General features: G+C 47.8%; 1 protein-coding gene across 5 annotated transcripts in view; it reads left to right on the top strand.

Annotated features, from left to right (window-relative positions):
• Positions 1 to 20896, top strand: part of CLPB (ClpB family mitochondrial disaggregase) — a 140694-nt gene that overhangs the window by 92146 nt on the left and 27652 nt on the right. For all 5 annotated transcript variants that reach the window (XM_002708715.6, XM_008264387.5, XM_089330372.1 and 2 more), the window contains one exon: positions 16451 to 16548. In XM_002708715.6, the coding sequence (XP_002708761.3) occupies positions 16451 to 16548 (98 nt within the window). The remainder of the gene's footprint in view (positions 1 to 16450; positions 16549 to 20896) is intronic.

Here is a 20896-nt window from a genome sequence, read left to right as displayed (position 1 = left end):
ATTAATACTTGTCCATAGTACTATGGACAAGTCAAGAGATTTCAGCTACCCCTAACTCCAAAAGTATTTTCCAGTTTCTCCATTATGTTATATCTTTTTCCTTTGCAATTAATCAGCAGTCTGTTAGGGAGACACATTAAGACCATGCAGATACCCTGCTTCTCATCCACATTTCCCCTAGATCTAGTATCTATTGTTGTTCTTACCTAAATAAATCTTTATATAATGGTTGAGAAATGACTGTTTTCCATAGTTTTTACTCTAGTACTCACTCCACATTGACTAGCCAGAACTTAGCATTCTGTGGTCATCAAGAACACTTTCTCCCCCTTTATTTACTCAAAATGTATTCATGTATTACAGTGTTGTACAATTCATTATCATCGGCCGGCACCGCGGCTCAGTAGGCTAATCCTCTGCCTGAGGCGCCGGCACACCGGGTTCTAGTCCCAGTCGGGGCGCCGGATTCTGTCCTGGTTGCCCCTCTTCCAGACCAACTCTCTGCTGTGGCCCGGGAGTACAGTGGAGGATGGCCCAAGTCCTTGGGCCCTGCACCCCATGGGAGACCAGGATAAGTACCTGGCTCCAGGCTTCGGATCAGTGTGGCACGGTGTGCCGGCCGCAGCGGCCATTGAAGGGTGAACCAATGGCAAAGGAAGACCTTTCTCTCTGTCTCTCTCTCTCACTGTCCACTCTGCCTGTCAAAAAAAAAATTCATTATCATCTTTTCTCAGATTTGGCTAAACTAGCATTATCCATCTTTGTGTGTGTGTGTGTGTGTGTGTGTGTATGTTTTAACATTTCTGATTGTCTGGCTTACTAAAATTGGTTCAGGCTCATCATAAATCCACCTTGCTGCTGGCCTGGAATTAACCATTTCTTGAAGAGTCCTAGGACTTCTTAGTAGGCAGTTGTATTAGAGAATGAAATCTGAGCACGAAGTGTGCTTGTTGCCTCTTCTGTTGACAGAACCAAGAAACATTTACAAGTATATACACATACATATATCCACCAAAATGCCTACACATGTACATCATAGGTACATAGGAATGCATATGCACATACCTGTCTCAGAAATCCCAAGGACGCCTGCCATTCCAATCGCTCACTGGAAAAGTCTTCATACATTTTATAATTGTACAAGTGTGGCCTTTCTTACATAGTGAGAATGCTGGCTGCAGACAGCACTGATGCCTTTTCTCATTTGCTCAGTCCTCTGCATATCTAAAACGGCTTCAGAAGCACTTCACCTATACCACTGTAGAAGACAAAACTGTCAAGAATTCAGGTCAGGGACCAGCACTATAGCGTAGCAGGTAAAGCCACCGCCTGCAGTGCCAGCATCCCATATGGTGCCAGTTCGAGTCCTGGCTGCTGCACTTCTGATCCAGCTCTCTGCTATGGCCTGGGAAAGCAGTGGAAGATGGCCCAAGTCCTTGGGCCCCTGCACCTGCGTGGGAGACCCAGAAGAAGCTCCTGGCTCCGAATCAGTGCAGCTCTGGCAGTTGCAGCCAATTGAGTGAACCAGCAGATGGAAAATGTCTGTCTCTCTCTCTCTCTCTCTTTCTTTCTCTCTCTCTCTCTGCCTCTTTGCCTCTCTGCCTCTCCTTCTCTCTCTGTGTAACTCTGACTTTAAAATAAATAAATAAATCTTTTTAAAAAAAAGAATTTAGGTCAGGATTTGTTTGCAGCTCTCACCCTGCTCCATGCAAGGCTGAGGATATGTACTCAAGTAGTCAGATACTGGTTTTGTGAGTTATTTGGAGTTCTTTTTATATGTTTTTATATGTTTATAATTTCACTGAAAGTATGCAGCAGGGTTAATTTTTCAATTTACTTTCAGTTTTAGAATTTTTCTCCCCTGCTTATAATAGAGCATTGACTTGTTACTAAAAGTCAAAATTGTACAGAGATATACTCATGGTGGTGACACACTCTCCTTTTTTTTTTTTTTTTTTTTAATTTATTTTTATTTGAAAGTCAGAGTTACAAAGAGGCAGAAAGAGAGAGAGAGGTCTTCCATCCGTTGGTTCACTTCCCAGATGGCCACAATGGCTGGAGCTATGCTGATCCAAAGCCAGAAGCCAGGAGCTTCTTCCAGGTCTCCCATGCTGGTGCACGGGCCAAGCACTTAGGCCACCTTCCACTGATTTCCCAGGCCATAGCAGAGAGCTAGATCGGAAGTGGAGCAGCCAGGACTCCAGCTGGCACCCATATGGGATGCTGGCACTGCAGGCAGCGGCTTTACCCACTGCGTCACAGCACTGGCCCCTTACCTCGCAACCTTTTTTATCTCTTCCCCCTTCACCCCGTCCCTGTAAGTCCTGATCCCATATTAATAATCAGTCTTACTGTTTTTCTGGTTTGTCCTGTATTACTTTGAATAAGCAAATGTTTCTATGTTATATTTTGCCTTTGTTACTACTCAGAAGCTAGCACTAGTTATGCTATTTTGTCATTTGATTTTTTTAATTCAATCTTTCCTGGAAGCCACTTCCTATTAGTTCACAGAGATCTCAGTCCTCCTTTTTTATAGCTGCATAGTCCTCTCCGTTGTGTGTATGTGTTATATACCCTGTGCTTAGACATTGAGATTGTGAAATTTTGCAGTTACAGATAATGCCACAATGATTAACCCCTTACATATATGTTTTGGTATAACTGGAGGTGTGTCTTTATGATAAGGTCCTAGAAGTGGCATTATTGGGCCAGAGGGTAAGTACATATGTCCTTTGGTTAGTATGCAAGTTTCTTCTCCAAGCAAGTACCAAAGTATGTTCCCATTAGCACTGTATGAAAGTGCCCGTTTCCTCACAGCCTTTGCAAGATTATATTGTCAAACCTATGGATTTTTGCAGATCTGATAAATGAGAAATAGCATCTCGGTTATAGTTTTAGTTTGATGCTCCTATCATGAGTGAACGTGAACATTATCCCATGTTTAAGGGCTGGTTTATCTCTCAATTTGTGAATTGTCTGTTCATGTCTTTTGCCCACTTTTTATAGGATCTTTGTTCTTTGTTTTTCTCTTGATTTATGAAAGCTCTTTGTGTATTAGCTCCTTGTGATATACTCATGCTACAAATATTTTCTCTAATTTGGATTGATATGATTTTACAGTTTTTCATATAATTCTAATTTGTAGCAAGGGTTGAGAACCACTGTGGTAGTTTAAGCTGTACAAATTGAAATGGTTTTTTAAAGAGTTTCATAAAGAGAGAAAGAGATAAGAGCTGAGGACTCAGCCTTGGGTGACACCTAGAACTTGAGACAGAAAAATGAACAGAACTACAGAGGAGACAAAGTCATAGATATTATGTATCACGAAAATTAAGTAGAAAAGAATTTTTTAAAAGGATTAATTAGTTGAATTGATTATCATACCTTTGAGAAAGGAAGAAGTTGCTGGGTGCGGTGGTGAGGTTCACAGCCCAAATCGCAACACGACTTCATCCATGCTGTTCAGGCCCAGAGAAGACTTCCGCTCTCAGAGCAGAGATTTTGCCAGCAGCATTGCCAGTGACTACAGGAGGCCTCTCCTGACAAACAGAAGTGAGAGCATCAGAGTCTAGCTGTGTCATAACTGGGGCATAAGTATTCAGTCAGCAAATGTTTATTAAACCCTACTGAGTACCAGGCACTGTTTCAAGCACAGAATGTCACAACAAAGAACCTGTTTTTCCTTTGTGCTTTTTTCTCACCATTCTCCTTTTAAATTTACTTATTTGTTTGAGAGGCAGAGTTACAGGCAGAGGGAGACCATTTGCTGGTTCACTGCCCAAATGGCTACAACAGCTGGAGCTGGGCTGATGTGAAGCTGGGAGCCCAGAGCTTCTTCCAAGTCTCCCACCTGAGTGCAGGTGCCCAAGCACTTGGATATCTTCCACTGCTTTCCCAAGCTATTAGCAGGGAGCTGGATCAGAAGTGGAGCAGCTGGGACTGGGACCAGTGCCTGTGCAGGATACCAGCACCGCAGGCGGAGGCTTAACCTACTACACCACAGCACCTACCCCCTCACCATTTTCTAAAGCTGGAAGTTTCCTTTACCCCAGACCATGCATCTAGCTTGTCATAGGTCCTTAACTCTGAGACAAACTTGGTAAAATCCGTAGAATTAGGGAAAAGCCCTCTTGAGAAAAGTGGAATCACTAGCACCAGCAAGGAGCTGTGGAACAAAATGGGTCCCTTGGTGTTTGTGGCCTAGTCCCTGTTCTGTCCTAGCTCCTAATCCCCACCCCACCCCCTGTCACTTTGGTTTTGGTGATGGTGACTGTGGTCGGGCATAAAGGAAGGAACATAAACTGGATGGGTCCTTGTTAGCAGCAGCTTCTGTTTTTTTTTAAAAAAAAAAAGGCAACAGTTTTATGAGGGAGATGAGTAGTTCCTTCAGCTTTGGTGGGGGATTGAAAGCAAACATCCTCAGATGAACAATTCCTGTGGCCAGAACTGTAGCCTGTCACATTTGATATCAAAATTAAAGGACCCCTCCCCCACACACATACACACACCTCGGATTCCCTGCATACTTGGAGGTACAGTTAGCACAACTATTTTACCAGCGTCTCTCTCTGCAAGTGTTCTGGAAGCCATCTGTAAACAAGCTTCTGCCTTCCTTAAGTTCAGAGTAGAAGTCCGTGTATTTGAGTCTGCCTTTCTGAGGATCCTGGCTTCCCCAACCATTTTAGTGTCCTGATACTTCTCATCCAAGCAGAGGCTTTGCTCGGCTTCAAGAGTAGACATGTGAGTGGAAGCATAAGCCATCTCTTGATAACTCTTCCTCGCTCTGGCCATTAGGCTAACATTGGTCAACAGAAGCTTAAACATCTGGTCAGCTCAGTCCTTTGGGGTGGTTGATGTTTTATAGACAACCCATCAAGATTGATAGGCCTCGTAACTGAATTAACCAGATGTGTGGGCATTGTGTGCCCTTCCCTCGGCCTCCCGTCAATGTTGTTAGATGGAAGCAGACATGCGATTAGCATGTTTGAAGATGATGTGTTTTTAGTGCATGAACAAAAGCTGCCGCCTTCTGCAGAGACTGTGGCTCTGACCCATACATCAGCCATATAATTATGGCTGCTAAATTCAGCCCAGACCCAGGCTCAGCCGCCTTGGTCTCAGCTGTCATTTATAGGAGGGGGAGGGGAGATTGCAGAAGCTTAGGGATCCAGGCTCTTATAGTCCACTTTGAACTCTGCTTTATCTAGAGCCTTTCCCTCTCTACTGGCAATTGCTGCCAGCTGCTTTTTGGTCACCAAGCCTAATGACATCTCTGGGGTTAGTCTGCTGGACTATGGAGTGCAGAGGGCTGAAAGCCTGCGACTTCCAGGAAACTTGCCCCAAATGAAAATGAGCCAAGGATCCTCACTTCCAGTATCCGTGTCACATGCTGTTTAGAGCTGAGTGTTCTGTCTACGTTAGATTTGCATTGAGCACAAGTTCTTAGCAGGCGTTTGCGCTCTTGCTGTTCTCTTGCCTGACTGTACATGAAGTATATTTGAACATTCGTCTCCATGGCTCTTTCACCACCACTCTTCTAACCACACTGGCCTGCATAGTTTCCTTAGAACACCCCAGCATTTCCATGTCTCCAGTAGCTCTGCTGATGCTGTGCAGTATATAAACATCTCTTACTGCATATATCTAAACTTATCCCTCCTCACTCTGTCCATATTGCCTGTGTGGTGAACAGCAGCATCATCTACTGGTCTCAATCAAGGAAAGTATTTTAAGTGTGATGACTTCTCTCCAACTTCCCACCAACCTGTTTCTCTTAGAATTTCCTCTCAAATCCATCCTCTGCTTTTCCCCACTGCCATATTGCAGGCTTCCTCACTCTCATCTGAACTATCCTAACAGTCATCTTATTGGTCTCCCTACCTCCCGCTCCCCTGCAAACCAGCCTTCACTTCACGAAACCCTGTTGGTTCCCTGCTTTAAAACCTTCAGCATTTCCCCATGCTTGTGGGTTAAGTCCAGGTGTCTGCCCCAGCACTCACTCTGTGCACTCACTCTGCAGTCCCCCATGAGTCTTCTGCCACCCTGTCCCAGTGGACCCTGGTGGGCCCATGAGGAAGATGCCTGGGGCACAGGAAGTATCCCTGCCACTGGCCCTCTGATTGCTTACTGCCTCATGTAGTGTCTTCCTTTCCTCCGAACCTGTCCTCATTCACTTTTTCCCTGCCTGGAACGTCTTTTCCCAGCCTCTCCACCTATTGAAACACTTAGCTAGCCTTCAAGATCTGACTTAATTTACGTCTCATGAAGTGACTCATTTCTCAGTCTGGTCCCCTGCAGAAGTTCCCTCATACAGCCTCTTCCCCCGGCTCCTCTGATGTTGTAGCCACTAGTCCTGACCAGATCTCTAATGCAGGAAGGTCACCCAATCTCCCCTCTGCCTGGAGGAGGTAAGGGAGCCAGCTTCCTCGTCAAAACCCCAGCTCTACACATATGCCATAGGTGACACCCCCTTTAGGAAGGAATGCTTGGTAATGGTAATTGTAGGAAAAATAGCAACAGCTATCATTTATCGAGGTCTTATGGTATACCAAGCTCTAGACTAAGACTGTTAATCTTTTTTAGTACTTAAAATAATACTGAGAGGTGGGTACTCTTATTATCTATGTGTTTCATATGCAGGAGTACCAGGTTGTTAAGTTACTTGCCCAAGTTACTTAATGCTAGCTAAGTAGCTTGCCCAAGTTACTAACCACTAGTAAGTGGCAGCGCCTCTGTGTTGTATCTGTGACTGTGATTTCATAACCAGAATTCCAGCCTATGTCCCCAGAGCCTCTACAGGGTCTGGCATAAATAGGTGCTCTGGATTGCTGGTTGGCTGATTGAATGAATGAATGAATTGGTGTTCTTCCCATTGAACTTGCCTTCAGGCTTTAGAGGGACTGGCTGAATGTCTGTAGCTTATGCCAAGAAGTATGGATTTTGTCTCATCTCCTAATGCCCAGCTGTACACAGACATGTTCCCTCCCACTCAGTAACAAACTGCCTGGAACTCTTTCCTGGCTCATATTTACAAGAGAATGTGATAAATTCCGTATTGATCCCTCCTGTTCCACTGTAAATTTTGCAAAAGATGATTAAATAGAGCAATAGAGTCTGCAGGCATTGTGGCTCAATATGTTGTGGACTGGTGTATCGACCTCCTCCATCCAAAGACAGCTAGCGCCTATCCCTGCTGCCCCAGACCAGTAATTAAAATCCTGGGAGACTGGGATTTAAAATCCAATCATATCCCTGAATCAAGCCTTCTAGCCTCCCCATGTGACGAGTGCAATAAGGTAACGGCAGGAGCATGTTTATGTCTGTGCTGAAGCAGTCCCCATAGGGTGGGTAAGAAATGGAGAGTTGGGTAGCCCTGCTGGCTAAATCACTTCACCCTGACACCACAGCCACTTGTAAGACAGTCTGTAGGTACATAAACAAGTCCCAGCCAAAGACCAGAACTCAGGCTGCAAGAGCAAAATGTCATGCATAAACGTTCACAAATTCCATTTCATTGTATACTTCTGTTTCCAAACAGCCAATACTGTTGGCTAAAGCAAGTGATTTGGCCTTGATAAAACTATTTTTGGCCATTAGTAACCAAATATATGTCTGAATTTCCACAGGAACTCTGACTTAATCTAAACAAATCCAGGCTTCCTCTGTGCTGAGGCCTGTTGTTAAAGCCCAGCGTACTGTTGCCAGAGATGTGGCCGCCTCCCCCAGAGCAGATTCAGGGGCTCAGTGAGAGCAGAAGCAGTGCCTCCTGATGCACCTTTGTAACTAGACCTAGCAGTTTTCCAGACACTGGAAGGCTCTCAGAAAGGACTTTTGAGATGACAAATAAAAATTAATAATTAACCTTGGGAAAAGTGTGCAAACTGATATGTGAGTAGTATACCTACCACGGGCTGTCCATTCAGTGCTTAAATGCTTCAGGGCTGGGAACGAATTGTTTGCGTGCGGCTGCTCACACTTTGTCTTTGGATGTTCTGATGGTTACAAAGTCAGCCTGAATCTGTTTCCAAGGGTCTCATTGTTACCCCTGAGTTCATGCAGAATAAATCTAATCCCATTTCTATATGATGGCCCTTCAAAGACTTGAAAATGGTGGCATATTCTCCTGAGCTATCTTTCCTCCAGCCTGAACCTCCAGTTCCTTAAACCATTTTTCTCACGTGACTTCTAAACCCTTCCTGTCTTGATTACATTTCCCAGAACAATCCCCACTTTGTCTCTCTTCCAAAACCCATGACTTCCCATTTATCTCCATTCATTTTCATCTCATTTGTTTTAGCTCTTAGTGTCAGTCTTCCATCAGGTGTATTTGGTGCCCTTCCCACTCTAATTACAACTGCAGTTTTGATGGGTCAGCCATCCCTGTGATATCTGTGTCAGAGATCAACATGCTGAACAGGACCAAAGCTGTTTGCTGCCACTGGAAGCTTCTTTCCAGGTCACCTATGATCCATCAGTCCCCGGATCTGGTTAGTCCATCAGTCACTTACTAATGCTCTGTATGGTGCTGGCATCCAGCCCGCATTTTTCCTTCATGGCCACAGGGTTGTCCCGAGACATCCCATCAAGTATGTGATATAGCACCTGGTTGAGCAAACGGGTGCTAGGAGAGGAAACTAGTCTGGCATGACTAAGCTTCTGGTGGACCCATCCTGATCCCTGATGATCACTATTTCCTGTTCCAGGCATTCACAAAGCATCCTTAGTAATACATTTGACTCTGGAGACAAGATCACTGCTCTAGGGGCTCAGAGGAAGTGATGGGTAGGCTAGAGTGGTCTGGAAAAGCGTCAGGAGGTTGGCCCTGCAAAATGTAGATCTGAGTGGTGGGTACCACTGAAGAAAACAGTGGCAGCCCAGCACGGTCCAGTCCTTCCAGTTAGCGCTGTGAAGGGGAAAGCTGAAGGGTAGAACCCAAGACGGTGTGGGCAGATGAAGACAGCCCTGAAGAGGAGGACATTATTCTAGCTCCACTCTCACACTCATAGTCCCTGTGCCCGTGGGCTCTGTCCATCCCTTCCGCAGCCTCTGCTCTTCCCCTGCTGGTGGAGGGCTGCCTTGGATTGTTGGCAGGAAGGGCACCATTCTCTTCTGCTTCCTGAAACCACACGATAATTGTTGCTTCCGACCTTGTCTGTCTCCCACAAGCCTGGAGTCTTCTGTGAGGCAGTAGCCCTCTCTCTGTTCCCTGAACTGTAGAAATCTGCCTTCCAAAGGCAAAGGGGTCTCTTCTGACCATGCCCAACAAGGGGGTTAGAACTCTCTGGTGACCTTCTGGGAGGTCAGTTTACGTGGTCACCATTCATCTGGTCCCCAGACAGGAGAGCCCTGAATGAGGGGAACGGGAGTCTCCTCCACCCCACGCCCCTTTTTGTATTTTTTCCACAAAGCTGTCTACTCCAACCTGCATCTAGAAACCCCCTACCTAGGCTTTGAGACATCTGAGCACACTGGAAGGGAGGAAGAAAGATGATTTTTCTCTCTTCTTGAGTCATCAGGCCTTTGGTAGCACTTTGTGGTGGAACACTAAACCTGGCTTCTCTTTTTTAAGAGAGAGAGAGAGAAAAAATGCTCCCATTCACTTGTTCTCTTCCCAGATGCCCTCAGTGACTGGGGCTAGGCAAGCATTGGACTGGGACAGAGCCAAAGCCAGGAGCCAGGAACTCAATCCTGGTCTCCCACATGGGTGGCAGGGACCCAGCTACTTGACCCATCACTTATTGCCTCCCAGGATGCACACTGGCTGGAAGCTAGAATCAGGAGCACAGGTACTCCAGTGTGCGACACAGGCATCTTAACCACTAGGCTAAAATCCTGCCCCGACTTCTTTTTTTTTTTCTTTTTATTATGTAAAATTTGAAATATATACAAAAGAGAGAACCATATAATAAATCCCCACTTTAAATCACAGCCTTAATATTTATCTGCCGTATGACCGTGGGCAAGTTATTTCAGCTCTCTGAGCCTCTGCTTTCTCAGAGTCTTTGATGAATAATTCAGACACTACAAAGGCCTCTACCCGACAAATGGTAGTCTTTTTCCTTGTTCTTCTGCCCCACTCACTTAAGTCAGCTGTAAAATGGAAAAAATAAGACCTCTCCTGCTTTCTTCACCCAGTTGTTAAGAATTTAACCCATGATAAGCAGTCAGCACAGCCGATGGCCTATGGTGAGTGCCCCAGAAATACCCTGGGTTACATGGGAGGCCTGACCACAGTTGTGTGTCTCTGCATGCAAGCATAGGTCAAATGGCACCAGTGGTGTGGTTCATGGGAACGCTCAGGAGAGGCTGGCAGGACATCACAGCTCTATTCCCACTCTGCTGTGCTTCCTCATCCTCTCCACAAGTCTCCTGTCTGACCTTCCACCTCTGGAAATCCAGGGAGAGCTGGGCTATCTGACCTGAGTATTACATACACGCTGGCTGTGAAGACTACATTGAGACGTGAGGATGGCAGACCAGGACCTTGAAGCCAAGGGCCCAGAACAGGGGTTAGGAGGAAGAACAACAGGAGCCAAGAAGGGAGGGCACTGGTCACTGGCAGAACGGGGAACTGGGCCTTGAAGAATGTTGGGGCCTGGATAATCGGGACAAGGAGTGGGGTTCCAGGTGTGAAGAGTGGCCCAAATGACAGTGTGACTGTGAGTGTGGAGGCAGAAAAGATGCCCAGCTTCCCTGGGTGGTGGTCATCCTGTCTGTCTCTGAGTGCTTCCTAGATGGGGCACTCCCAACCCAGAGAAACAGATCAGTCCACATTGACATCTTTGCTCGGGGAGATTTTCTTCCTGTTCAAGGTAAACTTCTCACTGGAGATAGTAAATGAACCACTTAAATAGTGGAAGTCAGAAGGAAGGATGTACGGACATCAGCAGTGAAAATGGAAGAGTGAATGTGAATGTTACTACAAAGAACGTTGTATACCTGCATAGGTTTATTCCAATCATGTTCAGATTTACCCAACCTCCCAAAGCTCTAGAGGTAGGCGAGACAGCAGACATTACTACCAGAAAGGTAAGGCAGGTGCTCTGGATCACACAGCCTGGGGGGTGAGAACCCTCGTCCCACCAGGCCCCCAGCCAGTGCTCTTTCAGAGGGAGGGAGAGTCACTGACACGAGTGTGGTAGAAGGTCACTGAGTGGTGAGAAGAGGGAAGGCCTACAGTCTGATTTCGGCTTTTACAAGACCCTCTGGCCACCTTGCAGCAACAGAGGTAGGCGGCAGCAAGAGAGGAATCAGGACACTCGGTGCAAGGCTGTAGCCCCATTGAGAGGGGCCAGGGGCTCTACAAGGACGGGGCAATGGAGGGATGGCTTCAGCCATCAACACGGACATCTTCTAGTTTCTCTGACCAGCACCTCCAGCTCCTTGGGCCTAGAGTGCCATCTGTGTCTCCTAACAGCACTGACTCATTTCACAGGCCTGGCTGACACATCAGCTCTTTTGTCCAGTCTTCCAGCCCCACCACTTCTTGGCTCCCACAGCTCTGTGAGTGCCTCTCTGTGCACTTAGCACATAGCGCTTGGAGCCGTTTGTTTACTTGTCTGTGTCCTTGGATTCAGTATGGCTGACAGCACTGAGAGGCTCACAGAATTAGTGAGCATGCTGATATTATTGATAATAATAGCCTTATAAATTTGTACGAGCGTTTACTATTTTTATTTTTGTTCAGCCCTCTTGTTCTCATTATATTCTTTGATATTCACAGAGGTGGAGCAAGGCCAGGTCAGGGCAGTATCAAGGGAGGCAGGAGTGACAAGCCTCCTCCCACTCCACCCCCAAGCTTGTGAGCTTTCCCAGAAGCAAGAGAAGATCTGCTCCTACCCTCCTCCTGGATTTCAACACTTTATCTAGGAAGGGCCGGTGGGCGGCTCTGCAACGCCTTCCTCCTCATTCCTCACCTACAGAGCCTAACAGGTTTTAGGGCCCAACTGGAACCAGAACAAGGAACCTTGCCATGCTCTCACTGTCAAAAAGACTGTTCTGAGGCAGAACCAATAGCCATGTTCTGTGTGGCCTCCGAAGGTAGCACATGGGGAGAGCACAGTCCCTTCATGCCAGGCCCTGTGCCAGGGAGCAAGGATGCAACAATGCATCACAGGCTTTGCCTTTGGAGGGCTCTCAGTCTGCATGGGGACAGGCTCTAATGCAGAGTGATCCCTGCAGCCACTCAGATGCAACCCAACTGGAGTGCAGTAAGGAAAGCTCCCCAGAGGAGAAGCCTGAACTGAGTCTTTTTTTTTTTGTCTTTTTTTTTTTTTTTTTTTTTTTGACAGGCAGAGTGGACAGTGAGAGAGAGAGACAGAGAGAAAGGTCTTCCTTTGACGTTGGTTCACCCTCCAATGGCCGCCAGGGCCGGCGCGCTGCAGCCGGCACACCATGCTGATCCGATGGCAGGAGCCAGGTACTTATCCTGGTCTCCCATGGGGTACAGGGCCCAAGTACTTGGGCCATCCTCCACTGCACTCCCTGGCCACAGCAGAGAGCTGGCCTGGAAGAGGGGCAACCAGGACAGAATCCGGCACCCCGACCGGGACTAGAACCCGGTGTGCCAGCGCCGCAAGGCGGAGGATTAGCCTAGTGAGCCGCGGCGCCGGCCCTGAACTGAGTCTTAAGAGATGAACAAGGGTTTGCAGGAAGACCAAGGTGGGAGAGCTGCTGGTGAGAGAGGTTGGGGTTGTGTAAGACAGACTCTGTCCTCATTAAATGGGGGGGCATGGCTCACAGGGCCGTGGGGATTCTGAGTGACCACCTGCTTCAGTTACACTGGAGGGGGAGCCTCTTCCTAGGGAGCTGGGGTAACTCAGCCATTGAGGTCTTTTTCCATCGGAGAGTCTGTGATTGGGTCAGATGAAAGGCAGGCACTGTACCAGAGAAGAGCACTGGGCTCCCTAGACCCCAGTGGACCAGGCTTCTCTCCCTCCAGCACCACTGCCTCTGTCTTACTCTACCCTGAGTGATGAGACCCCTGTTAGCCACCGTGGCACCAGCCTGCACCAGCCCCTGATCACCCACACACCCCCACCCTACTTTCCTGGCCCAAGTCCTATTGACAGCTCCCCCAGAATCTGGAGGAATTCAAGACAAATGGTTAAGAGGATAGAGTTAATAAAATTTGAAAAATTGAGGCCTGTCACTCCACTAAACTTTTTTCAATACCACTGACAGAAACATATTTCCCCAATGAGTGACCTTCCACAGCTGTAGCGGGCAGGCGCAGCCGCAGCAGGGCTGCCAGGAAGCCAGCGTGCTATTTATCAAATATTATAAGCTGGAACACTCTAATCTGGAGCAGGGAGAGGAGGGAGGGTCCTGCACCACACTGCCTGGGGTGTTCCAGGTGTTTGCCCCAGCCCCAGACAGCCAGTGGGAGGTGACGGATGGCCTGCGATTAGTGCTCCCCACCTCCGCCCAGCCATCTCACTTGCTCCCAGAGGCCTGGCCCTCTAGACCAGCTGCTCGGCCCGGAGGGGCCCTGGATGGGAAGCAAGGGGAGGTCAGGCCAGGGCACGGGCCATCCTGACGCCCCCAGAGAGGGCAGGCGGGTGAGGCCCAACATACTTATTTATTGGAGTGTAATGGTTTGTGGCCGTTGGTCGTGGAGGTGAAATTGATCAGTGGTGGAAGTCAGGTTCTATCAATTATTACAGCAATTAGTCAAGTCAGAGCAGGGTGTGGGGCTAGGGGACTAATATTAGATGGACATTATCTATGGTGCCCCTCTCAGCCTTCCTAAAGTGGGGGCAGAGTTGCTGCCTGCGGCTCCTGAACCTCCAGCAGCACGAGTGGCGGACGGGGCCTGAGCCAGTGCCTCCTGGGTTGGAGGCAGCGCCGCTCCAAGAGAAGCTCCTCCGCCACTGGCCCAGCTGCGGGGATGTCCTACCTGTCCCCATCCCAGCCTTTATGAGAAGTGACACGACTCCTACTAGAAATTACTCAGTGGCCAATGTTTATGGCACCCATTTTTCATTCTGTAAGCAAATATAGATCACTGACAGCACTTGTTTGAAGCAACTAATCTCACCCCTGTCCTTTTTTCCACTTCTCTCTTCTTCCTCCCCTCTTTCTTTCTCTCTTCCTATCCATTCCATCTGTATTCTCTTTGCAGTTCTTTTCTTTCCTTTCCAGAGGTCTCTCCCTGATGCCCCCTTCCACTCCAGTCCATGTCTGGTAACAGAGCTCCTCTTGAGATTGCCCAGTGTTAGGCCTTTCGGCATGCAACTGTGCCTCCTTCTCCGCCCCCTATGCTGCAGGAGTTTTGTGGGGAAGGGCGGGATGCCGTCTGCCGCTGGCCCCTCCACTCTAGCAGAGCCCCCTCAGTCCCAAGTACCTGAAAAAGGCAGGATCAGGCTAGGAAGGCCACACCAGGCAAACAAGCCCCTGAGCGCATCGTTCCTTCCTGAGCCCCCACTGTGCTGTCTGCTGCACTCTGATCACACTCGGCCTCCGTCACACTTGTGTGCTCACCTCTCATTCCCTTTGCCTCCTGGAGACTTGGAATCCTGTGAGACTCGAACACCAGGTGGCTCCTAATCTTAGGGCAGCACAAAGAACCTGTAAAGGGGATGGTCACAAGATGGAGAAGAATACCTGGGAAGTGGTTTTATAGAAGCCAAATAGAGAGCAGCCAAGGTTTCTGTTGCCATAGAGCCAAGAAATATAAAGAAGAAAACTGTTCGTTGCCTGTGTCAGTCCCCCATCATCCTGCACACAGAGCCCTACAGTGCCCAGTAAATGCCCGGAGAACCAAAAGAAAGAATGGACGAGAGCAGACACCTTCCCTCCTAGGGAGGCTGCACTCGGTCCCTTAGCTGGTGAGAGGCCACTGAGAGACTCCTAGCCAGGGTGTGGTCCAAACAGTTAAAGCTGGTGTTGTGGCCTTGGGCTGGGTATTTCACTTCTCTGAGCTCAGCTGCCACATCTCTAGCTTGGGAATTTTCATTCCCGTCCCTCAGGGTGATTGTGAGGCTTTGTGTGATGAAATGGGTAGAAAGTGTACTAACATGTTCACACCTCCTAGACATCTACCCAGGAGACATGCGGGTGTCCATCCACACAAAGACTTGTATACAGGCAGTCACAGCAGCACTGCACATTACAGCCAAAAGGGGATGTGGTCCACATGTCCATCTGCTTGTAGAATACCCATGCCTCAGTGTGAATGGGCCCTGAAAACAGGCTAAGCAAGAGAAGCCAGAAACAGAGGACTACCCCGTGTAGGTTTGCATTCACGAGGAGTACCCAGAAGGGGCAAATCCAGAGAGACAGTAAAGTAGTGGTTGTCGGGCCAAGGGAAATGCGGAGTGTCTACTAATAGATGAAATCAGACAGTTTCACGGCTTGTGAGTGTGTGTACAACCAATGAGTTGTGTACTTTAAAAGGTTTCATGGTATGTGAATTTTATCTTAATAAAATAATAGATATCAGTATTTTGTACTAAACTGATAGAAAATAGTATCATGTATAAGTGTTAATTTTCTCTCTTATAATAAAAGTTTCCTTTGTCTAGGTTGTACATCATAGTCTACCACTTCCTCTCCTCCTCTCACACCTGTGTAGTTTAGCCTCTTCCTCTGCAGCCCGGAGAGATGGCCACACATAAATGCAGAGTAAATGTTTGCAGGGTCCTTTAAGAAGGAGTGTTTCAGTAGGAATAGTTTTATGTTTTATATCGTAATACAAATGTTTTTGCAGACTGAGAAACATTGATTTTCACTGTGCATCCACAAACAGTGCAACCTACCCTAAGCCAGCTGGGTCCTGTGTTGAATGGGCCCCAGCTAGCCCATCATATCTTTGTGGTAGGGACTAAGTTTTTTGGTGGTGGTGGTGGTAGTTGTTTTTGTTTTGTTTTGTTTTGTTTTAAGATTTTACTTATTTGAAAAGCAGAGTTACAGGGAGAGAGAGATACATAGAGAGATCCTCCCTCCACTGATTCGTTCCCCAGATGGCCACAATAGCCGAGACTGGGCCAGGTAAATATCAGGAGCCAGGAGCTTCATCCAGGTCTCATAAGGATGTGAAGGCCCAAGGACTTGGGTCATCTTCCACTGCTGTTCCAGTTGCATTAGCAGGGACCTGGATCAGAAGTGGGGCAGCCAGGACTCAAACCGGTGCATGCCCATATGTGATGCTGGCATTGCGGGTGGCAGCTTATTCAGTTATGCCATAATACTGGACCCAGGAACTGAGTCTTAACCCTTGGTTACTTCCTGAGTATACTTCTCTTTCTGTGTGGGTAGGGTTTGTATGCACATGTCAGAGTCCCAACACCCTGACCTCTTCTCCCAGAGTTAGATGTGTTTTTCCCATATTCTACAATTTCTAAGGTCTCCCTGGGCTTTCCCATGCTGAAATCGGTTCCCCAAGCCACGTCTAAGTGAAGGGTTTGGAACCACTGTTCATTCACAAAGCCTCTGGCTGTTTCTCCTGCAGGAGCCAACCCTCTGCTGAGGAATGAAATGGGACATACAGCCTTGGATTATGCCCGGGAAGGGGAGGTGATGAAGCTTCTAAAGACGGCTGAGACCAAGGTGAGTGTCAGAGAGGGGAGGCAACCTATGGGCACTCCATGCATCATCTAATCTCATGCTCACTAATTTATGTCAGGCAGCACATCAGAGGCCGCTTCTCCTCAGATCGTTATTGTATGCTTAAATGGAAATCCAGCCCCCATTCTCATCAAGAACAAGAAGTTGCCCCTATCATGACTAGGAAGAGGCCTGGGCTACTTCTGGCTTCTGAAGATTAACCTTCAAAATCAGTATTTGTGGCACTGGGTCTCCCAGTTCCTTGCAGAGGAAGGGGACTCTGCAGACAGAATCTTGAGCTCAGCAAGATCCTACCCCCTCTACCCAGGCCTCCTGTTGTCTACAAACTCATCAAGCGGTCCTTGGCCATCCTCCCTGCACACACAGTCCAGAGAGCCTGGTGCAGAATCTGAGCCCCAGACACCTCCGTCTTTCAGTCTCCTCAATTTTGAGCTCCCTGAAAACATGACTGAGTCTTCTGCTCCTCCTAGCTGCAGAACTGTAACTCCGGAACTGCTGGACAGAGTCCAAGAACTAGAATCACAAATCTGTGGGCTGGCAGGAACCTTAGAAATCATCAAATTCAGTGGTGAGAAGACTTAGTTAAGTATGACAAATTCATCAAGAAGCTGGTCTGTCCTGGTAGAAGGGACAGTGGCCCAGAGCACTGCCCATAGATAAGCGTCATTCTCTGAAGGGACTCTACAGTGGGCACGAGTTTTGTTTTATTTTCTTTTGTTTTTGAAGCTTTATTTATTTATTTATTTGAAAGGCTGAGGGATGGTCAGATCTCCTGTCCTCTGGTTCATGCCTTAAATGGTCACAACAATTGGAGCTGGACCAGGCTGAAGCCAGGAGCCTGGAACTCTGTCCAAGTCTCCCATATGAGTGGCAGAGGCCCAGATACTTGGGCCATCACCCACAGGTGCATTTCGGGGGGGCTGGGAAGTAGGAGATAGAACAACTGGGATTCAAACCAGCTCCCCTATGGGATGCTGGCCTTGCAGGTGATGGCTTAACCCACTGTGCCATAATGCCAGCCCCACGGGCACATGTTTTAAATCTCCGAAACCTAAACCAGCTGATTCATCTTCCTCTAGGGAAGCTGGAGCCCTGGGCTGTGATGTGGCTTGCCTTTGGTCCCTGAGTGAGTTCACATCAAAACTGAAACTCGCAGGCTTGATCACAAGGTCATGCAGTAGGTTTAGTGGCAGGACTGGGCCTGAAAAGCCTCATTTCTGGCTCCCAGGCTTGTTCTCCTTCCAGCCTCACATAGCTCCTTGTCTGCAGATTGGCTGAAGTACATGGAGATGATTCAGTGTGGCAGGTCCCACCTAGTGGCAAATATCCTCTGTCTTGAGTCAGATCACTTGACTCACTGGACTGAGACAGAGGTGATTTGGGTTCTGATTCCAGCTCCACCATACACTGCCTGCCTGACCTTGAGCTAGCACATCTCCTTTTTGAAGCTCAGTTTTTGTCTGAGATGAAAATATTGGACTAAATGGGTTCTGGGGTACTGTTCAGTTTGTGATTGTGTACCAGGATAAGTTAGATTATGCTGTTGCAGGCACCCAAAAGTTAAGTGCTTTAAAACAAGATTTATTTTTGTGTTGTTTCACATGTTCCCTGTGATTGGGGGTGGGAGGCAGGCTCTGCTCATCCCAGACACTCAGGGATCCTGGCTAGCAGGGCAGCCACCCACTGGAATGTTGCCAGTTGCTTGCCAAAGGGCAAAATGTATTTTGAATACTTACAGTTAAATACTCAATCTGGCAGTAGGACCCTTTACTGCCACTCAAAACTCATTGGCCAGAATCAATCCCATGATCCCACCCGACCACAAGGGAGCCGAGAAAAGTATCCAAGTGTCTAGAAGGGGAAAACTGGAAATGCTTAGTCATCAGCATCAACCTACATCCCAGGTATGGTCGGCAGCTGTCTTGCAGTAGTTTCTCCAGAGAATGGCAGGAGTGAGGGAGGATTACTGGCTTTTCACAGCCCATCCCAAGGGGTCTTTGGAACCATAAAAAGCTGCTGAATTCCAGAGGACAAGTGCTTCCCTCCTTTGTTCAGGAGCCTCCCTGGAAGTCAGTTCAGCTTCCCCACGGGCCTTAAAAAGACATGCACCATTTCACATAACCCAAAGAGATTCCACTCCCATCGTCTCCTCTTTCAGCCCAATCAGTGTCCCCTGAGGGACAAGTACTGGAGTTGGCCTGGAGTCCTTTTATGTTTTGTCAGGTGGTGTGACATAGGGCAGGTGCTAGTCTGGCCATATCAAGCAGGAGAGCAGTGCTCTTGGTGCCAGTGCCAAGTGGAGGGGTTAGGGTTACTGAGGGACCTACAAAATGTGGCTGTCCGAGGCGCGTGGCTTGATGTTGACCACATCATTACAAAGCCAGTGACCAAAAGAAGCACATGGTAGTTGCAAACCCCTATGCCAGTCAGACCTTTATGGAGCACAGAGAGCAGTTGTAGACCCCACCTCTAAGTAGACATGGAGCTCTGAGTCTGCAGAGGAGGGCAGCAGGGTGGCAAAGAAAACATGCCATGAGGAAAAGCTGAAGGAAGTAGGGGCATCTGAGCTGGAGAGGAGAGGCTGAGCTCTTAGGCACAGTAACAACTCTGGGTGGGAGGGGACAAGATTCATTCGGTGGCAGAACTCTGAGAGCCAGGCTTACTGACTGGAAGCTGCAGGCCAGAGCTCCCTGCTGCAGCCGAGCCGTAGTGGAAGGGCTGCCTTTGGAGACTAGGAGACCACATGGAGCCAGTGCAGGGTTTCCATGGCCGCTCAGCTGAAGACCACTTTATCTGTTGTGACTCTGCACTGGACCCTTCAGTCCTGATGTGTGTGGCCACTGAGCTGTCCGTCAGCTCTTCCTGGGCGTCAGCAGCATCCTCTTTCTCTTGGCTGTTCAGCAGCCACTTGACTGAATATTCTTTGCACCCCATCTTCCTCCAAGCTGCGCATGCTGCCTCTTCAAAATTCTGAGGCAGACTTTTGTGGGAAGAGCACAGTTTTAAACCTGGTTCTGTCTCCTTCTGCTGCTAAGTAAGCAGCTGGCTCTCTGGGTTGAGGCGCTGCATCAGTAACACGACAGCTCAGGCCCAGAGGGTTCTGAGGTTCCCCCTGAGGCCTCGTCCAGCCCCGTCTAGACATGGCGTCCTCACGCTCTGTTCCTGTCTGCCTCCCCTTCCATCTGTCCAGCATCGCCCACCTATTACTCTGTAGTCAGATTGTGCTCGTTATAGGAAATTTGTAAGTCTTAAAGTCATATATCTTACTGTAGAATATTTGGAAATAGAGAAAAGAAAAAAATGAAGGGAAATAATGCAGGCCATATATGAATGACATCTGCTTACCAGGCCCTGGGCTAGACTAGAAGAAGACAGATGAGTAAAACATTCCAGGTGCTCACAGTCTCATAGGGAGACAAGCAAGGAAGCTGTGACTGCACTGGGTCATCAGTGGTATGACTTATCAAGGAAGGCTTCCTGGAAGAGATGACAACTGAGCTGAATCTCAGAAGCATTCCAGCCCTGCTGCCTAAACATAACCACTATTGATATTTTAATTATTTACAATAATAGGTACCATTTATCAAGTGCATCTAGATACGAGCATCTCTAATACATACTTTTTCTAATCCTCTGACAGATCTGTGAAGTAGCTCTTACTATCCCTCTTTCATAGATGGGAAATCTGACACTATAAGAAAGAATACAGAGTGGCTGGCGTTGTGATGTAATGGATTAAGCCACCACCTGTGATGCTAGCATCCTCTATGGGCACCAGTTCAAGTCCCAGCAGTTCTACTTCCGATACAACTCACTGCTGATGCACCTGGGGAAGCAGTGGAGGAGGGCTCAAATCCTGGGGCCCCTGCACCCACGTGGGAGACTCAGTTGAAACTCCTGGCTTCAGCCTGGCCCAGCCTTGGTTGTTGCAGCCATTTGGGGAGTGAACCAGCAGATGGAAGATCTCTCTATCTCTCCCTCTGTCTGTAACTCTGCCTTTCAAATATATAAAATAAATCTTTTAAAAAAAAAATGCCAAGAGCTTATAGATAATCAGACATTATAAGTGACCATTAGGATTTGAGTCATCTTTCCTTTTATGATACTGTATTAGCCTTTACTGGACCATATCTGTGTATATTTTATAAGTGGCCTTTAAAAAATTCTGTTTATTTATTTGAAAGGCAGAAAGGGAGAGATGGAGGGAGAAAGAGATCTTCCAGCTACTGATTGACTCCTCAAATAGCTATAACAGCCAGGTCTGGACCACGCTGAAGCCAGAAGCAGGGAACTCCAGCCCTGTCATCTACTTGGGCCATCTGCTGCCTTC

The sequence above is a fragment of the Oryctolagus cuniculus genome, chromosome 1, assembly GCF_051225735.1.
Source record: "Oryctolagus cuniculus isolate XC-2025 breed Fujian yellow rabbit chromosome 1, ASM5122573v1, whole genome shotgun sequence".
Taxonomy (NCBI): domain Eukaryota; kingdom Metazoa; phylum Chordata; class Mammalia; order Lagomorpha; family Leporidae; genus Oryctolagus; species Oryctolagus cuniculus.
The sequence above is the reverse complement of the archived record's forward strand: the minus strand, read 5'-3'. Positions and strand labels throughout refer to the sequence as shown.